The sequence below is a fragment of the Anabrus simplex genome, chromosome 1 (assembly GCF_040414725.1).
Source record: "Anabrus simplex isolate iqAnaSimp1 chromosome 1, ASM4041472v1, whole genome shotgun sequence".
NCBI classification, from domain to species: domain Eukaryota; kingdom Metazoa; phylum Arthropoda; class Insecta; order Orthoptera; family Tettigoniidae; genus Anabrus; species Anabrus simplex.
In genome coordinates, this window is record NC_090265.1 from 1,381,101,688 (window position 1) to 1,381,119,814 (window position 18,127).

The 18,127-nt window shown below is 42.0% G+C and overlaps 1 protein-coding gene across 1 annotated transcript in view; it reads left to right on the forward strand.

The window, feature by feature from the left end:
- The first annotated feature begins 9,010 nt into the window (after window positions 1-9,010).
- The window catches only part of LOC137498265 (vascular endothelial growth factor A-like), a 191,484-nt gene continuing 182,367 nt past the window's right edge, over window positions 9,011-18,127 (forward strand). The window contains exon 1 of the mRNA XM_068225780.1: window positions 9,011-9,100. Within this exon, the coding sequence (XP_068081881.1) occupies window positions 9,011-9,100 (90 nt within the window). The remainder of the gene's footprint in view (window positions 9,101-18,127) is intronic.

The following is an 18,127-nucleotide window of genomic DNA, read 5'->3' on the forward strand; positions in this document are numbered from 1 at the left end:
ATTCTTCATTCCTTTCCCGGACACTAGGAACATGGGATACCTCGGGATTCCCTTTACAACGGCCGTGCGCGCACTTCAATTTCCCGTCTCACGTTCGTGTAGCTGACCAGGTATCAGTTTAGAATCGACTGTTTACTAGGTGACATAAACACTCGTGACCGTTCTCATGTAACGCACTTCCTAATCTGTTGGTAGAATCTCACACTCCGTAAGTTATGCTTTACTGAGTCCTGTCTATTTGAAACACTTCATACTAGTATACTGCTCAAGACTGTAATATGAGCTACATCACGTCATGAATCACTGTACTATGTAACAATATAATACTTCGAACCCTACTCCACGAGTAAGTACACACTCGCACCCCTGTCGTAATCACGGCTCGAACAAAATATCAGAAGTTGTCACGCACCCCAGGCGTGGTATCAGCTCCGTCCGCTTTGTCAAAAGTAGTTACGCACCACTGGCGTGGTGACCGCCCGAACACTTTGTCAGAAGTAGTTGTCAGTCCTTGTCCACGACCTCATATTTATACTTGTATCCCCTCTCTTCCGAGTTCACCGGAGTTCATCTTGGGACGCGCAGTCCCGATATCTTCATACGACACTTTGCGGTTTGGCCCGTGACTTTAATATATGATCCAGTGATGTAATTATGTTCTCAAATGCTCTATACCAATTCTCAACTATTATCGTTCGCTGGTAATGGATATATTCGCGAATTTAGCTGCCGTATCCCGGCTCGGGATTTCGCGCTCTTTTGTGGCTTCCTTTGCCTTCAGCCAATCAACGAATAGCGTCCATGAATTCTCAGAATTACACCATGCAATCTCCCGCAATTATTAACTTTTTATAAGTTTTATGGTATAGTAAGGCTCCTAAATTCCACTTTATTCTGAATTGATAATTCCCTTCCTTCTATCAGTTTAATCCACGGAGTTAGCCTCGCTAGTGCTTCTTACAATACGAAGTTGTTGCCTTGCTTTGGTCAAGTGAATTTTTCCATTGGTCCACCTAAACCACGTGACCGGGAAGGCTCATATTTTTTTCTTCCAGTGCCAACCCCGCGTTCAACTCCCGCTAGTTACATGGAGATACCCGGCCATCATTTCTCAGAAATTTGCACCCGGCTCTCTGCGCTCTTGTCACTACCTATTCGGCCCGGGGCTATGAAAACCTTCCGCAACTAGTCAACAACTCGTGCCTTTCTCTTTCCCCCTCGTCACGATTTCTGAGAATTCTAATTCTGCTGTTCATTGTTTTTGTTAATCTCAATGGAGACAACAGTCTGTGGTATGGTGAAACCTGCCATCTCGGCCTGGCCTGTTCTTACTGTATATACAGTACGATCTTCTTGCTTCTGAAAATGAAATATATATTCCTCCATAACTAATTATAATTGCATGACGCTTATAACACCCCCACCAGGGCGCAGTAGTGATAGAAACCAGATATGAGCATTAGTATGTAATATGATACAGTAAAACAGTGCTCTATAGGCTAGACATTTTTAATTTTTAGATAATTAACAAGCTTGGTTTTAAAGATTGGTAATTTGGTAGCTTCTCAGATATGCTCAGGAAGGCTATTAAAAACTTTACAGAGTAATGCCACAAAGAATTAGTGCCATACTTTATTGATTTTGATTATTTACAGTGAACTTTGGTAGATCCTCTTGTACTCTTCGAATGTATATCAGAATTCAAGTTGCATATGGTGTTGGAATGAAGTTGTACATTTTTCAGTTTATATAACATAATAGCCAAAGCTTTTTACAAAGACTGTCTAGTGATGGCACATTACAATATTGGTAGCTGTATGGTTGGAGTTAAGGTGGGTAAGTTGAAAAGTATTTTTAGTGCTCTTTTCTGCAAGAGACTGACCTTTTCAAATGATCTTTTATTGCAACATGCCCAGATACAGATCATGTAATTCAGGTGGCTTTCAATTAGAGCATGATAAATACTTTTCAACAGTCCATGAGAAACTTTGTATTTTAATCAACTGATTACACTAATAGCAGGAGTTATTCTATCATAAAGCATTGTGATGTGACTCTCTCATGTTAGCAACTCATCATTGCTAAGTTCTAGAAATTTAGTTGCTTGAACTCGAGGTAACTTGGTCACAGAAACTCAAGTTGATGTCCAGAGAAGATGTACATAATGGTTTGTGAAATATGATATACTGTAGTTAGTTTTAGTATGATTAATTCTTAGTCGGTTGATAGTAAGCGAAGCCTGAATTAAAGATATGTCTTGCTACATCTTTTCTTTAAGAATTATAAATACAATTCCCTGTGCAAAAATTATTTGTATCATTCATTGACAAATACGAGAAATAATATTGGTCCCAGAACGGAACCATGAGGCACACCAGTTGTAATAGTCTGTGATGTACTTTCTGCTCCCAAAACAACTACAAAACTGTACCCTGTCTCTGAGATAATCTGTAAACCAGTTAAGTGCTAAATCCCTTACCCTTGCTGCTTCCAACGTCTTTAGCAAATTATTGTGGTCAAGTGTGTCAAATGCTTTCTGAAGATCTATAAACAGGCCTGATGCTACTATACATGAGCCTAAGGACTCCTGTAACCTAATAATAATATCTTCCACAGTATTGTAGGCACTAGAGTTTGGCAACATCCAAACTGTTATGGATAAAATTAGTCATTAGGTACATTTTAGTAATTTAATAGCCTATCTTTGACCACTATCTCTAGATTTTCTTATACAATGGGAAGGACTGATATAGGTCTGTAGTTATTAATATCAAATTTTTCGGACCCTTTATACACAGCTATGACCCTGGCAATTTTTTACTCACTTAGAACAATAATCTCACCTAACGATTTGCTGATTAACGTTGTAATCCTGGAATTAGATGCACAGCTAGACTCTTAAATAAATTATTACTAATGCTGTAGGCATCACTATTGCTGCTAATTTTTAATTTTCTTATTATTTCTGCAACTTCAAAGTCATTTGTAGGACTCGGCCGAGTTCCAATATTAGGTAATTTGAGGGAACAATTTTATGACACGTTATTTGATCTATTTATAATGAATGCCGCGGAGTAGCACGAGTCCTCTAGTGCTTAATATTATTTTGTTAGCAAATTCACGACCATTGTCGCTTTTGTAATATACATGGAGCACCGAAAAACAAAATATACGGTATCCAAAAGTTGATAAGCTCCTTCTTCGGGAGTTTTTGGTTCCAGCGGACGAAAAATTGTAAATTTAGTAAAGTGATCTGGATAATTCACGATAAAACTATAATGTTCGTCTGACTCGGACTGCATGTCGATTAAATCAACTCCATATCTGGAATTCATTCAATCAGATAGAATGGGTCTCACCACTAAACCATGTTTTTTTTCTTATTTACAATTTGACGCGTAACATTACAGTATTTCTTTTTCAGTTCAGCTTCCATAACTGTCACGTAAATAATAAATCACTTCATACTATATAACAAGGAGGGTGGGGGGCGGGGCAAATCATCTGTGGACGAAGCTGCGGGGATTCACTAAGCGTTACCATCAATAAGCTATATTATTTAGTCAGGATGAGAATAGGATCAAACCCGCACCATAATGTGGCGTCGCATCTGTCAAACTCACTTCAGTCGAGTTGATTTTGGTAACGTGTGAAAAATATATAGACCTATATATACATTTTTTTACAAGTACCCTTACGTCGCACCAACACAGATAGGTCCTTTGACGATGATGAAATAGGAAAGGCTTAGGAGTGGGAAGAAAGCGGCCGTGGCCTTAATTAAGGTAGGTACAAGCAGTAGCGGCGATTAAGGGGGGCGAGGGGGGGGGGGCAGTCGCCCCCACCCCCACTTTGTGGAGAGAAGCTTACATTTTATTCCATTTTAGCCAGCTGAACCTAGGAATTACAAGAAAAGTAAGCAATTTGTACAAGCCTTGTTGTTTTATCAGGTAATTCTTTTGTTTAATTTATTTAATTATTAACAAAATTATTAGCAGAAATACCCACGAAATATCGTTCGTCGCGGCTAACCGATTTGGATAGCACCACAGCAAGTAGCGGAGACTCACGCACATCAGCGTATCATTGAGGTAGCATTCGCCCACCTCCCGCGGGCGTTCATCAATCTAGCAGTTTCTTAGTGTGTAATCAAATACTAAATGATTTTTAATTATATAATCACGCCGTAAGTCTATTGAATTGTAATACATGTGTAATAATGTTCGTTTGGCGAAAGTTTCATTGTATGGTATTGAATCAATATCTCAAGGAACTATTAACACCGCACTTAAGTTGGTAAACTGTCAACCTTTATCTCTCTGTCGAAATTCGCTCAGAGAACATCAGAAAACTTACAATTCTGTAGTTTCTTTCTTCAAAATATATACATACCTCCCCCTGCCGCCGCCTGTAAATTTTTGCCCCCCCCCCCACTTCTAATTCCCAATCGCCTCTACTGGATACAACTGGTGCTGGCACCTTTAACCATCGCTGCTCTAACCGAACGGTCGACTCGCCCGGTGCAAAAAACAAATACATTATTAAAAATGGCGCATTCCGCAAGTTTATCAATATTTTTTAAAAGTTTTCATCCGACCCAGTTTTTCAGTCAGACATCGTCAATAGCACGTCCGCTATCTGCGCCTTTTGTCAAAATGAAAAAAAGAAGAGGCGTATTTTATTTAACGTAATAATAATAATATCAAATAATAAATTTTGTTTGCGAACCGATCCTATTCTTATATTGAAATGAAAACCTACAACCTGTTTTCCAGTCATTGACCGGGTCAGAGATGTAATGTATGAAACATATATAGGCTGTTATTACCATGGGGTCGCCACTCCCAAGGTGATTTATGAATGAGTGATAAATGCTATGAAATGATAATGGAGGGTGTTTCTGGAATGAAAGATGGCAGGGAAAACCGGAGTACCCGGAGAAAAACCTGTCCTGCCTCCGCTTTGTCCAGCGCAAATCTCACATGGAGTGACCGGGATTTGAACCACGATATCCAGCGGTGAGAGGCCGACGCGCTGCCGTCTGAGCCACGTAGGCCCTATTCTTATATTAACCACATAATATAGCGAGAAACAAAAGGAAAGGTGAAACAAGTAAAAAAATCTATGCCCCTCAAACAGTTTCGGCCCACTATGCAATGCTAACAAAGATACATAACAAATCAAGGAAGACAAAACTTCTCAATTCCTTTGGTCAATCTCTTTATCTCTTGTTCGTTTGTGTCCGACGCTAGTATGTGCTTTTTCCAGATTATCAAACAGTTCATTCGCCAATTTACATCGTTTAAGACGACGATACTGTTTATCTGATATAGGTTTATTTTTTTTAAGAAGCTGAGTCTGTTCTGTTTCTTGAAGTACCGTTCGTCGTTGATGAAAAAACTGCGATCAGCACTTGTCTTCATTAACTGACTTCATTTATTAAAAACGTTTTGTTACCCATGATTAGCGCACGGATGTTCAACTCGGAAATGACAGCCAACAATGAACACAATCTCGACGGATGTTTGCGATGCGTCCGTGTCGTCGCATCGGCTAACGTTCATAACGCGTTTTGGCTCTTCTTAATTACCACAATGTGTAGTAGTCGCATATCCTGAAAGCCACAACGCGAATTTCACTTTGTGGTCTTTTGAGTTTGTCACAACGCGTCGTGGTTGTTTCTACAAGTACCACAACACGATATCTTTCGTTCTTTGAGCCTAAGTTGTGGTGCTGGTGGTGACTATTGTTTTAAGAGGAAGTACAACTGGGCAACTATCCTCTATATAACACTAAACGGAGATAAAGAAATAACACATACCGTATGCAATTTGCCACATCTGAGATAATGCCAACCTTCTCTGAAACACTGCTTTCAGACATCTCTCCTCTATCAGAAAGCTTGGGACACATCACTGTAACACGTTTCCGACGGCAGATAAAATATTTCACCATTGCATTGCAGTTATCAAACAGCAATATGATTTGTCCGAAGACATAGTTTCTCTCTGGCCTTGGATTTTCTGTCTTCAATGCCAGAGAATGAGTGGAGAAACATTCTTTACTCCGATGGTTTTTCTTACAAGATGTACTCCTCCAATGTGCCATCATGAAGAGCAGCTACAGGATGAATCCTGCTGCATTTCTTCAACTGCTTTTATCTCTCCTTGGAATGTTGGATACAATTTTCTTGTCTTTCTTTTACTGAAGAATTCTCAAATCCAGACTGGGCTAACATAATTTGTTGTTAGCTTCGGACTTCCATTCTAACGATTTCTATTAAACAAACAAGTCGTGTTTGAGAACTGTTTTCTTGGGTTTCTGCTATTCTTTAACTTGAGTTTCTATGCCACGTTCGCAAAGTTTCTTCAGAAAGACTAGATTCAACAAGAGGGAACAACCACATACTTGGACCTGCATAATTAAGCTCAGGCATCTTCAGTGATCGAAGCTGAGGTTCCAACTTGATCATCAGAGTCGATAATGGTAGCTTTTACTTACTTGTTGCATTCGAAATATCTAACTTCAGTAGTTCCCTCACATACAGTTGCTGGAGCAAGTCCTTTCACCCAAAATGCTCAGTTAGTGTTTCAATTGCCTTGTTGTAGTTTTCTGCATAGGACGAGGTCTTTTTAATTGTAGTTTCTACTTACATAGAAAAATAGTGCTTCTATTTTGCTTTCATCTTTTGTAGATTTACATTTAAAATTAGTTAGACAGTGCCTTTCTATTCAATTAACATTTCCTGTCAAAATAGATGACTTCAGTGATTATGTCCGTACTCTACCCCCTCCAGACGCATGAACCAGTGACCCAGTGGTATCAATTTATATTTTAGCATCATGTCTTCATGTGTAGCGCTAGGTCGGGCACAGAAGGACGCGCGAAGCTACATTTTATGGACATTTCCACTCATGAAAGAGTGAACCAGCATGTGTTCGCAAGAGTAGGATACAGATAGTCTGAATTCGAATATACACAACGCAAAAGTAAATACTAAAGGGAACCAACATCCCGAGTTGAGATTTGTAGCCCTGCCAACTTCGATTTTAACATAAAAATTAAATTCGCCCAAGAATCTGGACATTACTTAAAGAAATAAATGACATACAGTGTATCAGTGTACAGAAGATCGTCCGGGATCTCTGGGGACGATGTTTCAAGGGTAAATAGCTTATGGAAAGCCATGTCTCCACCAACAATCATGCTCAATTGGAAAGCCACAACGTAATTTCCATTGAAGCAGACTTTTCTGCAGAGCTCGCCTGTTTATCTTATCCACTCCTGACAAGCTTTCCAGAGGCCATTGATAGTGCGTTGACGTCTATTTCCTAAGGCCCGTTTTAAGAGTCCTAATGCACAGAAGTCCGCGGGTAACCCATTGGGTGCCTTTACGGAAATGTCAGTAAAACGAATTGCACGGATTCTAGTTTCCATCTCTATTCTCTCTAAGAACAGAGGAGTCGAACGAGAGGTGTGGCTGGATGCTTTATCTTGATGTACCCATACCTGATTTTCGCCTTCCCATACAGTGCTGGTATATCTGTGTTGTGAATGGGTGTTAAAACATCTTGCTGATAGTACGTAGAGTTCACCTTCACATTATAGTGACACGGCGTATGGTAAACTTGCCTTTGTAGCAGTATCCAGCGTTGATCATGAAACCCCTTGAACACTTTCCCGGCATTCTTTATACAATGTTTGATAAAAGCAAATTGTCCCTAGGTTGGTAGTAAATTGAGCGGGCTTTGTTACAGTCACTAAGGTACACATATGCTTCGCCTAATGTCACTACATTTTCCCATCTGTCCCCTGCCAGATAGCCCTCATACAGCTTTCTTGTGTTAGTGCGACGTTCCGAATTGTGACGAGGCAACAGCTTGTGAACTCGGCGCTTATGTTGATTATGTGTTATCTGTTGAAACAGACATCCGCAACTTACGTACCATAGTCCTTTGAGGGGCAGGTTTACCATCTTAGACAAGGGCCTTCACTTTCCTCACCACTTTTGGTGTACGGCTGGTGGCTGATCCTGGATTTGCCCATTTTTTCCCTCTGGAATTAAGCCCAGTCGGCCTTTGTCTTTTTAATGCAATACAGCACTGATCCCGTTCTTCGATATCACGAAATTACGCTTCTTGCGCATTTCTTGGATTGCAGAATAGCTATATTTAGTATCGAAAAGGGCTGTAATGTAGCCCTCCCAGTAAGGGTCAGTCCGCTTCTGCATCGTTGCAGCTAATGTCATGAAACTCTACGCACACGTTCTTAGTACTAACGTGAATCATCTCTTCCCGTTTTGATATGCTCAAGTTGATAACAACGCCGCCAGCGCAGCGGCCTTCAGACTCGTCACCAGAGATCCCGAACGACCTTCTGTAATTTATGGACATATTGTGTTAATTATCATTGATTTAAATAAACTACTCAGTTGAAGCCACATAACACGGAAGTTTCCACCCTAACATCTCTTTGCCAGATGTTAACTCGGGGAATCACAGAGATGTCTCGAGAGAAGGGACGCGGAGGCTATCGCAGCGAATTACACGATCACTTTGTTTACGGATGATGATAAAAAATTACCTTATCGATAGCACTAAGATTAACGGAGCGATGTATCACTAGCCAGAGGTGAGAGTGCGCTTTCAGCCATGATGGACCTTTCCTCATATACCCCTAGGGCATTTCTTCCACAGTTCCAAGGCTGACATTATGTGAGGGAGCGTGGACCGTTTTTTCCCCCTTTGTGTATATTATAATCTTTGAAAGAGCAAAGGTAGACGAACTTCACTGAGGCACGCGTTGTCGCGATTGCTATAATTTCTCCGTTTTAATGATTTTAATTGGTAAAAGAGCGATGCGTTTATGTGAGGAGAGAAAAGGAGAATTATATCGGTTAAAGTAGTGCGTGTTGTATAAGGTGTCACTGTACCGAAAATTTCATTAACTTGACTGTATGTATCAGCTAATCCAGGGCCACAACATCAATATGCAGACAATAATGGTGACCATGGAGCAACTTTCCACTGGGCCCAGGACCAAGGAAATGAAGAGTAACAGGCTGATGGACCCTGGGGTGTCCGAATTGCTACATACGAGGGTAATTACCCTTTTACCTCATATGAATCTTATGTAACAGCACTTTCTTAATCTATTTAAACAGTGTCCATAAATTTAAAAGTAAAAGTAGCTGAACGCAGCTTTTATGTCATTTTTGTATACGAAGTGAGGGGTAAAACCAGTGAGTAGATCTTTTAATGTTTGTTTGATATTTATTTGATACTTATTTAATTTATTAGTTTATTCATTTGGGCATTTGTATTTTACGTAAAGGGCCGTAACGTGAGTTAACTAGGTTTGACTTGTTTGCTGGAGTGTCGTGGCTGGAAATCGAATTAATAAGCGATATACTAGTCATCTCCCTATGGTTTAATGTTGGGGGATATTTTTAAGGTTTTTCTTGTATATACAGAGCAGTAACTTCTATACTACACAAAAGCCTCGAGTATTAATGTTTGGTTAGATTGATTAGGATGACATTCCTCCTTAATGTAGTTAGCATTATATTCCATTTGTGTGAAGGGCGATCGATGGGATTCGAAGCCATGACCACCAAACAATAGCTAGGGATTCATTTTGTGAAAGCAGGTAGATTTTTCCCCAGACAGATAGGGTGTCCTCAGAATTTAAACCTTGTTAATGACAGAATATATGTAGATTTCAAATGTGTTTTACATTGGGGAATTCAGAATGTGTGTATTTTAGTGTACGAATTAACAGTTGTGGATTATGTGGAAGTGTAAAGAGAACATAAGGATCATGTGAAATACGTAAAACTACCATGTATGATGAGAAAACTGATGAAAGTGTAAGACTTCAAAAATCCAAGTTATTAGGAATGACATCACATCACTTGTCACGGGAGAAAACGCCCATGAGAGCCAGGGTGAATAGTCAGCTGAGAGATTTATGGCCACCAATTTATTACGGTCTAAGGAATATATTTATACATTTATTCAGAGAATGAACACTTCCCTCATAAGGAGGTTGCCCGTGAGGACAAGGTATACTAAATACATTTATGACTATATAAATGGTTCTCAGTATGGATAATGAACCTTTCAAGGCTTTGAGGGCCACATTTTTTGTCAACGACTCTGGTAGTTTGAATCTTGAGCGGAATTCTTCGAAGAACTTCGGAATTGTCCCTCTTGCACCGATCATGAGGCCTATAACATCGATGTTATCCAGTCCGTATTCACGTCGGTAGGCGGGGATAGTTGGTTCGTAAATGCTTTTCTTTTCCTGGGCTGGTTAGCGTGTGATTCACACCGAACCGTAGGATCAATAATATATCCATTTTTTTAGAAGGCTATCGTTTCAATCCTACGGGTAAGATAGGCACGTGGACCTGCCTTTCCAATGCTTACGAGATCCAGCTGAGGGAAGTTTAGTTGTAAAAAAAAAATAATAATAATAATAATTTAAATGTGCTTTTGGCTTTACGTCCCACCAACTACTTTTACAGTTTTCGGAGACCAGAGGTGCCGGGACTTAGTCCCGCAGGAGTTCTTTTACGTGCCAGTAAATCTACCGACACGAGGGTGACGTATTTGAGCACCTTTAAATACCAATGGACTGAGCCAGGATCGAACCTGTCAAGTTGGGGTCAGTAGGCCAGCGCCTCAACCGCCTGAGCCACTCAGCCCGGCAGTTGTAAAGAACACACAGTTATATTGGTTATTTATAGGTCAGGAAGCAAAGTTCATTTCAGACAATTATGCCCTATCAAATTATAGAAGTCATAAAGAGGGAATTACAACTGCTCCGTACATGAGTGGCCAGGAGGTCCCGAGTTCGTGTCCCGCCCATGTGGAGGGTTTGGCTACGCATCCATGCTCCAGGTGTATGTGTAATGCCTCCGCAAAATGTTGTATAGTGCTTGCTGTATTTCAGATATGTGTCAAAGTTGTTTTGTTACTATTTCTTGGTTTCATGTATTGTTTGGGTACTGTGTTCGACCTTCGCGAACCAGCTATGCCATTAGGTATCGCCGAGTTGTTTATTGTTTCATACTGATGACTTTTGATGACTTTAGGAAGGTTTTTCCAACTCAGGGTTTTGTTTTTAATTCGTTTTAACCCCAATGTCGTTGGGGATTTTTCAGTAACATAAAGTGCGTACATAAGGGTCTCATATAATTAATATCGTCTTGGTGATCGTTTAAGGGAGTGGTTCCTCATTTATGAGCACTCAGAAAGTGAACAGTTGATAGTGTTTTAACCAGGGATTCGATCCTGAGCAACCTGCACTGCTTTGCATTTTGATGTATGTTCTTGCCATTTCTTTAGCATTTGGAAGAGGTGCAATAAACCCACTTTTACAAGATTTGCTCTTCGCATCTCAGTCGTTGTAGCTTTAGATGTTCCCGTTCCCTTACCTTCATGATAACTTTATCAGGTAACGCCCTCATGAACCGTACACACCTTGAAGACTACCGGAGCAACTTAAGGGCAGGCGGTAGGGAACAGAACCGAATACTGACTTAAAATGATTGTGCATATCGAATGTTACACATTACATTTTCAAGAATATTGCATTAAATTGGACCTCTATACACTTGTCTAATAATAGAAAACATTTATACTTCCAGAAATGCACATACAGTTTACAGGGTGTAGATTGTTCACCAAGTCAGGATCAACATCTCATGTGTTATGAGATGAGATACGGGAAGACACACATGGAATCAGTGTGGAAGCAGAGTCAACGGATCTGTTTCTTCTCTGCACTGATAGGGCCTGCTTTGTCCGTTACGGGATTCAGAATTTTAGTCCTGCTATTTTCCCTGCGTTTCAGAGATAATACATTGAACTCTTCTGCTATTTCTAGGTTTTCTTTAATACAATTTCTCTAAAATTCTTGGCATGGTAGAAGCATTGAATCAGTATTCACTTACATGTAAACATATTCCCAATAGTATCCTTCTTAAAACTAGTGGACCTTCAAGAAGCGAGGAAAAGTCAAATGAAATCGTCTTGGTTCATTTCAACAACCGAGAAACGATTTCTACTTGACCGTACCGGTTGATACTAGCCATGTGGATAAAACATTTCTACGTTACACTTCCTTTTTTCGATCACAGAGTGGTCTCTGTCAACCTCCTCATGACTGTGACCTGGAAACATAAATATGACGTGGTCGATTGTCTCCATGTTCTCTAATTCTATCATGACATACGTGAGCATAGCTGCTACATAGGAATTTTTATTTTGATCTCCACATGTATCAGAATAAAATATAACGTAACATGTGAAGATAATGATTTTAGGTGCTTATAAAGACATGATGCAATACGATATCCTCCACGCCCGGCGATTATTTCATCATCATCATCATCTGTTTACCCTCCAGGGTCGGCTTTTCCCTCGGACACAGAGGGGGAGCCCACCTCTACCGCCTCAAGGGCAGTATCCTGGAGCTTCAGACTCTTGGTCGGGGATACAACTGGGGAGAATGACCAGTACCTCGCCCAGGCGGCTTCACCTGCTATGCTGAACAGGGGCCTTGTGGAAGGATGGGAAGATTGGAAGTGATAGGCAAGGAAGAGGGAAGGAAGCGGCCGTGGCCTTATGTTAGGTACCATCCCGGCATTCGCCTGGAGGAGAAGTGGGAAACCACGGAAAACCACTTCCAGGATGGCTGAGGTGGGAATCGAACCCACCTCTACACAGTTGACCTCCCGAGGCTGAGTGGACCCCGTTCCAGCCCTCACACCACTTTTCAAATTTCGTGGCAGAGCCGGGAATCGAACCCAGGCCACCGGGGGTGGCAGCTAATCACGCTAACCACTACACCACAGAGGCGGACCGATTATTTCATGCCAAATAAAAAACCCTTATCTTCTCCAGCGTACTGCCAACTTTTATCAATTGTGAAATGAGGTAGTAGACACAGACTATCATTTCTTTTCTATATATAGTCACTCTCGTTATGTGGAAATTATTTAAGGTGGTCACGAACGTATTCATTTTTTTCTTCAGGCATATTATTTGATAGAGGTGCTCTTGTACGACAGTCAAAAGTCTGGAAAACACTTATATTAAAAGCTTTTTGAGATCTATCCTTTCTAAAAAGTTGCCTGTTTCATCTAACGTCTTGAGGAAACATTTTCTACAAACATGAATTAGAGTTCCATCAACTTCAAAAGGATACCCATACGTAACCATACTGCTCACTTTTCCTGGAATATTAGCCTGTCTCCTACATATAGCCTTTTTCACTGATTGTCGTCATTGAAGCAACAACGGAAGAACACCCACCATAACTGCCTAATTTCCAGTATTCTTGAAACCGAGCGAGTGGCTGCACTGTTTGAGTCACGTATCTGTCCGTTTGCACTCGGGAGATGTGGATTTGAACCCCACTGTCCGCAGCTCTGAAGGTCGTTCTCCGTGGGTTCCCATTTTCACGCCAGGAAAATGCTGGGACTGTACCTTAATCAAGGCCATGGTCCATTCATTCCTACTTCTAGCCCTTTCCTGTCCCATCGTCGCCATAGGAACTATTTGTGTCGGTGCGACGTAAAGCAAACTATAAAATTAAAGAAAGAAAAATGTATTCTTGAAATATTTAAAATCTGTTTTCTTCTGAGATTTGGGTTTTACATTTAGTTCTGCAGTCTCGAAGTAGCTTCAGGGATCTCTCCTTTACATTCTCCGCTGTATGTGACTTCCCTAAATTTCCATGTGCCTTCGTAACATCTTGAGGGCCTGCCTGGCTGAGGCGGTAAAGGCGTGCTCAGTTCGCTCGGAAGGACGTGGTTTCGAATCCCGTCAGGAAGTCGTAAATTTAAGAAACGAGATTTCCACTTCCGGAGGTGGACGTGACCCTGAGGTTCACTCAGCCGACACCAAAAAGAGTATCCGGTTAATTCCTGGGGACAAAGGCGGCCGGGAGTAGAGCTAACCACTCTACCACACCAAGTACCTTCCATCCATCCAAGGGCCTCATGGCCTGTGCGGAGATGACTTGGCTTTTTTTTCTTCTGCTTCGTAACTTCTTAGATCGTGTTTTTTTTTTTTTTAAAGGACTAAGCTTATTGGCGTATGCAATTTTCTTGTCAGTGGTCTTCAAAAGCTGCTAATTCTTTACATCCTTCTGGGTTATCCTTCCGTTTCTTCCTCTCTACCTCAAAACCAGACGATTCATAAGAATACCCTATAACATCAAATGATGGATCATCAAATTCATTGTCAGAATCCAAGAGAAATGTTACTCCTTCTGGAATGGAGGGCCCTGGACTAGAATCTGAAACATAGGGAACAATTCATTTAGAGTCTGATTTATGTTTTAATATTAAATGTTTCATTGTGACAGCTAAAGTTCATGACAGTTGCAATTTTGCTGTGTATATTCATCATCATCATCATCATCTGTTTACCCTCCAGGTTCGGCTTTTCCCTCGGACTCACTGAGGGATCCCACCTCTACCGCCTCAAGGGCAGTGTCCTGGAGCTTCAGACTCTTGGTCGGGTGATACAACTGGGGAGAATGACATGTACCTCGCCCAGGCGGCCTCACCTGCTATGCTGAACAGGGGCATTGTGTAGGGATGGGAAGATTGGAAGGGATGGACAAGGAAGAGGGAAGGAAGCGGCCGTGGCCTTAAGCTAGGTACCATCCCGGCATTCTCCTGGAGGAGAAGTGGGAAACCACGGAAATCCACTTCGAGGATGGCTGAGGTGGGAATCGAACCCACCTCTACTCAGTTGACCTCCCGAGGCTGAGTGGACCCCGTTCCAGCCCTCGTACCACTTTTCAAATTTTCGTGGCAGAGTCGGGAATCGAACCCGGACCTCCGGGGGTGGCAGCTAATCACGCTAACCACTACACCACAGAGGCGGACGCGCTGTGTATATTCACTTAACTAATTCGGATAATTATTATCCCTTTCGTGCACCGGTATTTCATCTTCCACCCGTTGCTTACTATTTAGCACAATTTCCACAAACTTTCTCCCTCGGGAACTCATCTCAAATCAGTTTGTTTGCACCAGACAAGTTACTACTCAACACACACAGCAACATACATTATTGATGGCTTCACTATGACGACAGTATCAGAGGTGGTGGTGGTGGTGGTGATTACTGTTTTAAGAGGGAATACATCTGGATAACCATCCCCTATTGACATTAATCAGGGGGAAGAAACGGAAGGGGTCCGACACTTCGAAAAATGAAGGTATCGGCCAAAGAAGACAAGAGCCACGAAGGGTGTGAAAATGAAAGACTGCTAGGCCTCGAATGCTCTAATAGCGCCAGGCTCGGAAAATAACAAGAGTTGACCAAGGGAGATCGGTTAAGATAGATGAAAGTGAGGAGCCTGGCACAAGTAAGTGGGAGCAATGCCAGGACTCAGCGAAAGGACCCGTGGTCGCCAATCCAAGCGACAAGTTAAGAGATCCTGGGGCTTCTTCTAGTCGCCTCTTAGGAGTGGCAGGGGATACCGTGGGTGTTATTCTACTGCTCCTACCTACAGGGGGACGACATTGTCAGACACGCATACTAAATTTCAAACCAAGTACAGACACACAATAATCACAGAATAACTTGCATATTTTTCATTCATAAATGTTGACTGAAGTTTTTATCTGAGTTTATTTATTCTGCGTATGGCTTTTAGCACCGGGAGCGTCCGAGACATGTTCGGTTCGCCTGGTGCAGAACTTTCTATTTGACTTCCATGGGCGACCTGCGCATGTGGGTCTAATATGGTAATGGGACGGTGAAACCTGGTGTCGGCACATAACCTACTCCTTTCGAAAAATACTAAGGGGTCTGCTCAAGGTTTAACGTCCTCATCCAACGAACGAATCACTATCAAAAGTGTCATATGCCCTCACTCCATAAGAACACTACACGGAGAGGTTTGTAATTGAATCCAGGCTTTTGGCACGCAATCTTGTGATAAGAAGTTGTATACCTCCACCTCTCCTACCCTGCCGACCAACATTGGTGGTGAACATATCCCCGCTCGAACCAGCCAAGGACGGTGGCATACCATACAGATTACTACTGCCTTAACGATCGTGGCCATCAGGTGGGTTATTTATCTGAGAGTCATATTGTTTTGTTGAGTTAGTTTGCATAAAACTAAAAGTTGACATGTGTTTATTTCACTCAAGCAAATCAGTCAAATAAAATGTACTGAATCACATAACTTGGCTTAAGGGTGTGCCTAAGTCATCATCATCATCATCATCATCATCATCTGTTTACCCTCCAGGGTCGGCTTTTCCCTCGGACACAGCGAGGGATCCCACCTCTACCGCCTCAAGGGCAGTGTCCTGGAGCTTCAGACTCTTGGTCGGGGATACAACTGGGGAGAATGACCAGTACCTCGCCCAGGCGGCCTCACCTGCTATGCTGAACAGGGGCCTCGTGGAGGGATGGGAAGATTGGAAGGGATAGGCAAGGAAGAGGGAAGGAAGCGGCCGTGGCCTTATGTTAGGTACCATCCCTGCATTCGCCTGGAGGAGAAGTGGGAAACCACGGAAAACCACTTCCAGGATGGCTGAGGTGGGAATCGAACCCACCTCTACTCAGTTGACCTCCCGAGGCTGAGTGGACCCCGTTCCAGCCCTCATACCACTTTTCAAATTTCGTGGCAGAGCCGTGAATTGAACCCGGGCCTCCGGGGGTGGCAGCTAATCACGCTAACCACTACACCACAGAGGCGAACGAGCCTAAGTCATCTGTATGAATTACCGCAATCTCCTCCCTCCCCGCCCCCCCCCCCCCGCCTTCCCCACCATTTTATTGTTGAACCTTCCCACCCTAAAAATGTCGTTTGTATTCATGGAATGGAATACATCTGGTCTGTTTCCTTAATGGTCTCGACTACTAGGCTACCAGCCTACTCTTTATGCTACGTTGCACTGCAGCTGTGTGATAGGCAAAAGGAGCATCGACACGGTGGTAGGTAGGTAGATAGTCGTAATGCACAAATCCTTCTGTGTAGACTACCTACTATTATCATTTGCCTAATATGTCTAAATAGGTGCTACCTGGCCGAAGTGCTAGGTTCACCCGGAAGGATGCGGGTTCGATTTCCTGCTAGGAAGTCGAAAAATTTAGAAACAAGGTTTTCACATCTGCAGAGGTACATGGCCCTGAGGTTCACTCAGCCTGCACCACAGCCTACTCAGGTTAATTCGGGGACAAGGGTTGGTGGGAGTAAAAGCTATCCCATTTAGTGCCAAGGTTATGATTTGTGGAAGCTTTTACCTTCTACTCCTCCAAGGGCTTTATTGGCTTATACGCAGAGGACTTGATTTTTGCTAGTCTGTCTAAATAAGGCTCGCAATGAGTAAACTAAACATGATTCATGTCTGCGGGAAATTCTTTCTTACGTAGTAGTAAAAATTACATATTAAAATAGTACAATACCAAAGCATTGAAGTAATGAGATAAATATAGGCTAGATAAGTAAGAATGCATTCTACAAACAATTTTACACGTGGGCCCACTATACCCTAGAATAATTCCATCACTCACTTCCTGGTGTAAGTTATCGCTGTCACCACAAGTCTTCCGGCCTCTGGCCTTCTTTTTCTCCAGTTACCGTTTGTCGGTGAACTGATGAACTGACGAGAATCATGTAGTTGTTGATACACACCATCCATGCTTAACTGGTGAAAATGATGACTATTAGTGTGATGTTTTATTTCGGAGCAATATACGCCGCTCAATCACTTTGGTTAACCAAGGCAAGTAACATCACTCAAGAAGTTACAGCTCAGAACAAACCTCCTCAACATGATCAGACAGATCAGGTAAGATGTTTGAATTAAACCAAATCTAAGTGTTAAAATAAGTTCGCCGGACTGAGTGGCTCAGACGGTTAAGGCGCTGGTCTTCTAACCACAACTTGCCAGGTTCGATCCTGGCTCAGTCCGGTCGTATTTGAAGGTGTTCAAATACGACAGCCCCGTGTAGGTAGATTTACTGGCACGTTAAAGAACTCCTGCGCGACTAAATTCCGGCACCTCGGCGTCTCCGAAGACCTTAAAAAGTAGTTAGTGGGACGTAAAGCAAATAACATTATTATTATTATTATTATTATT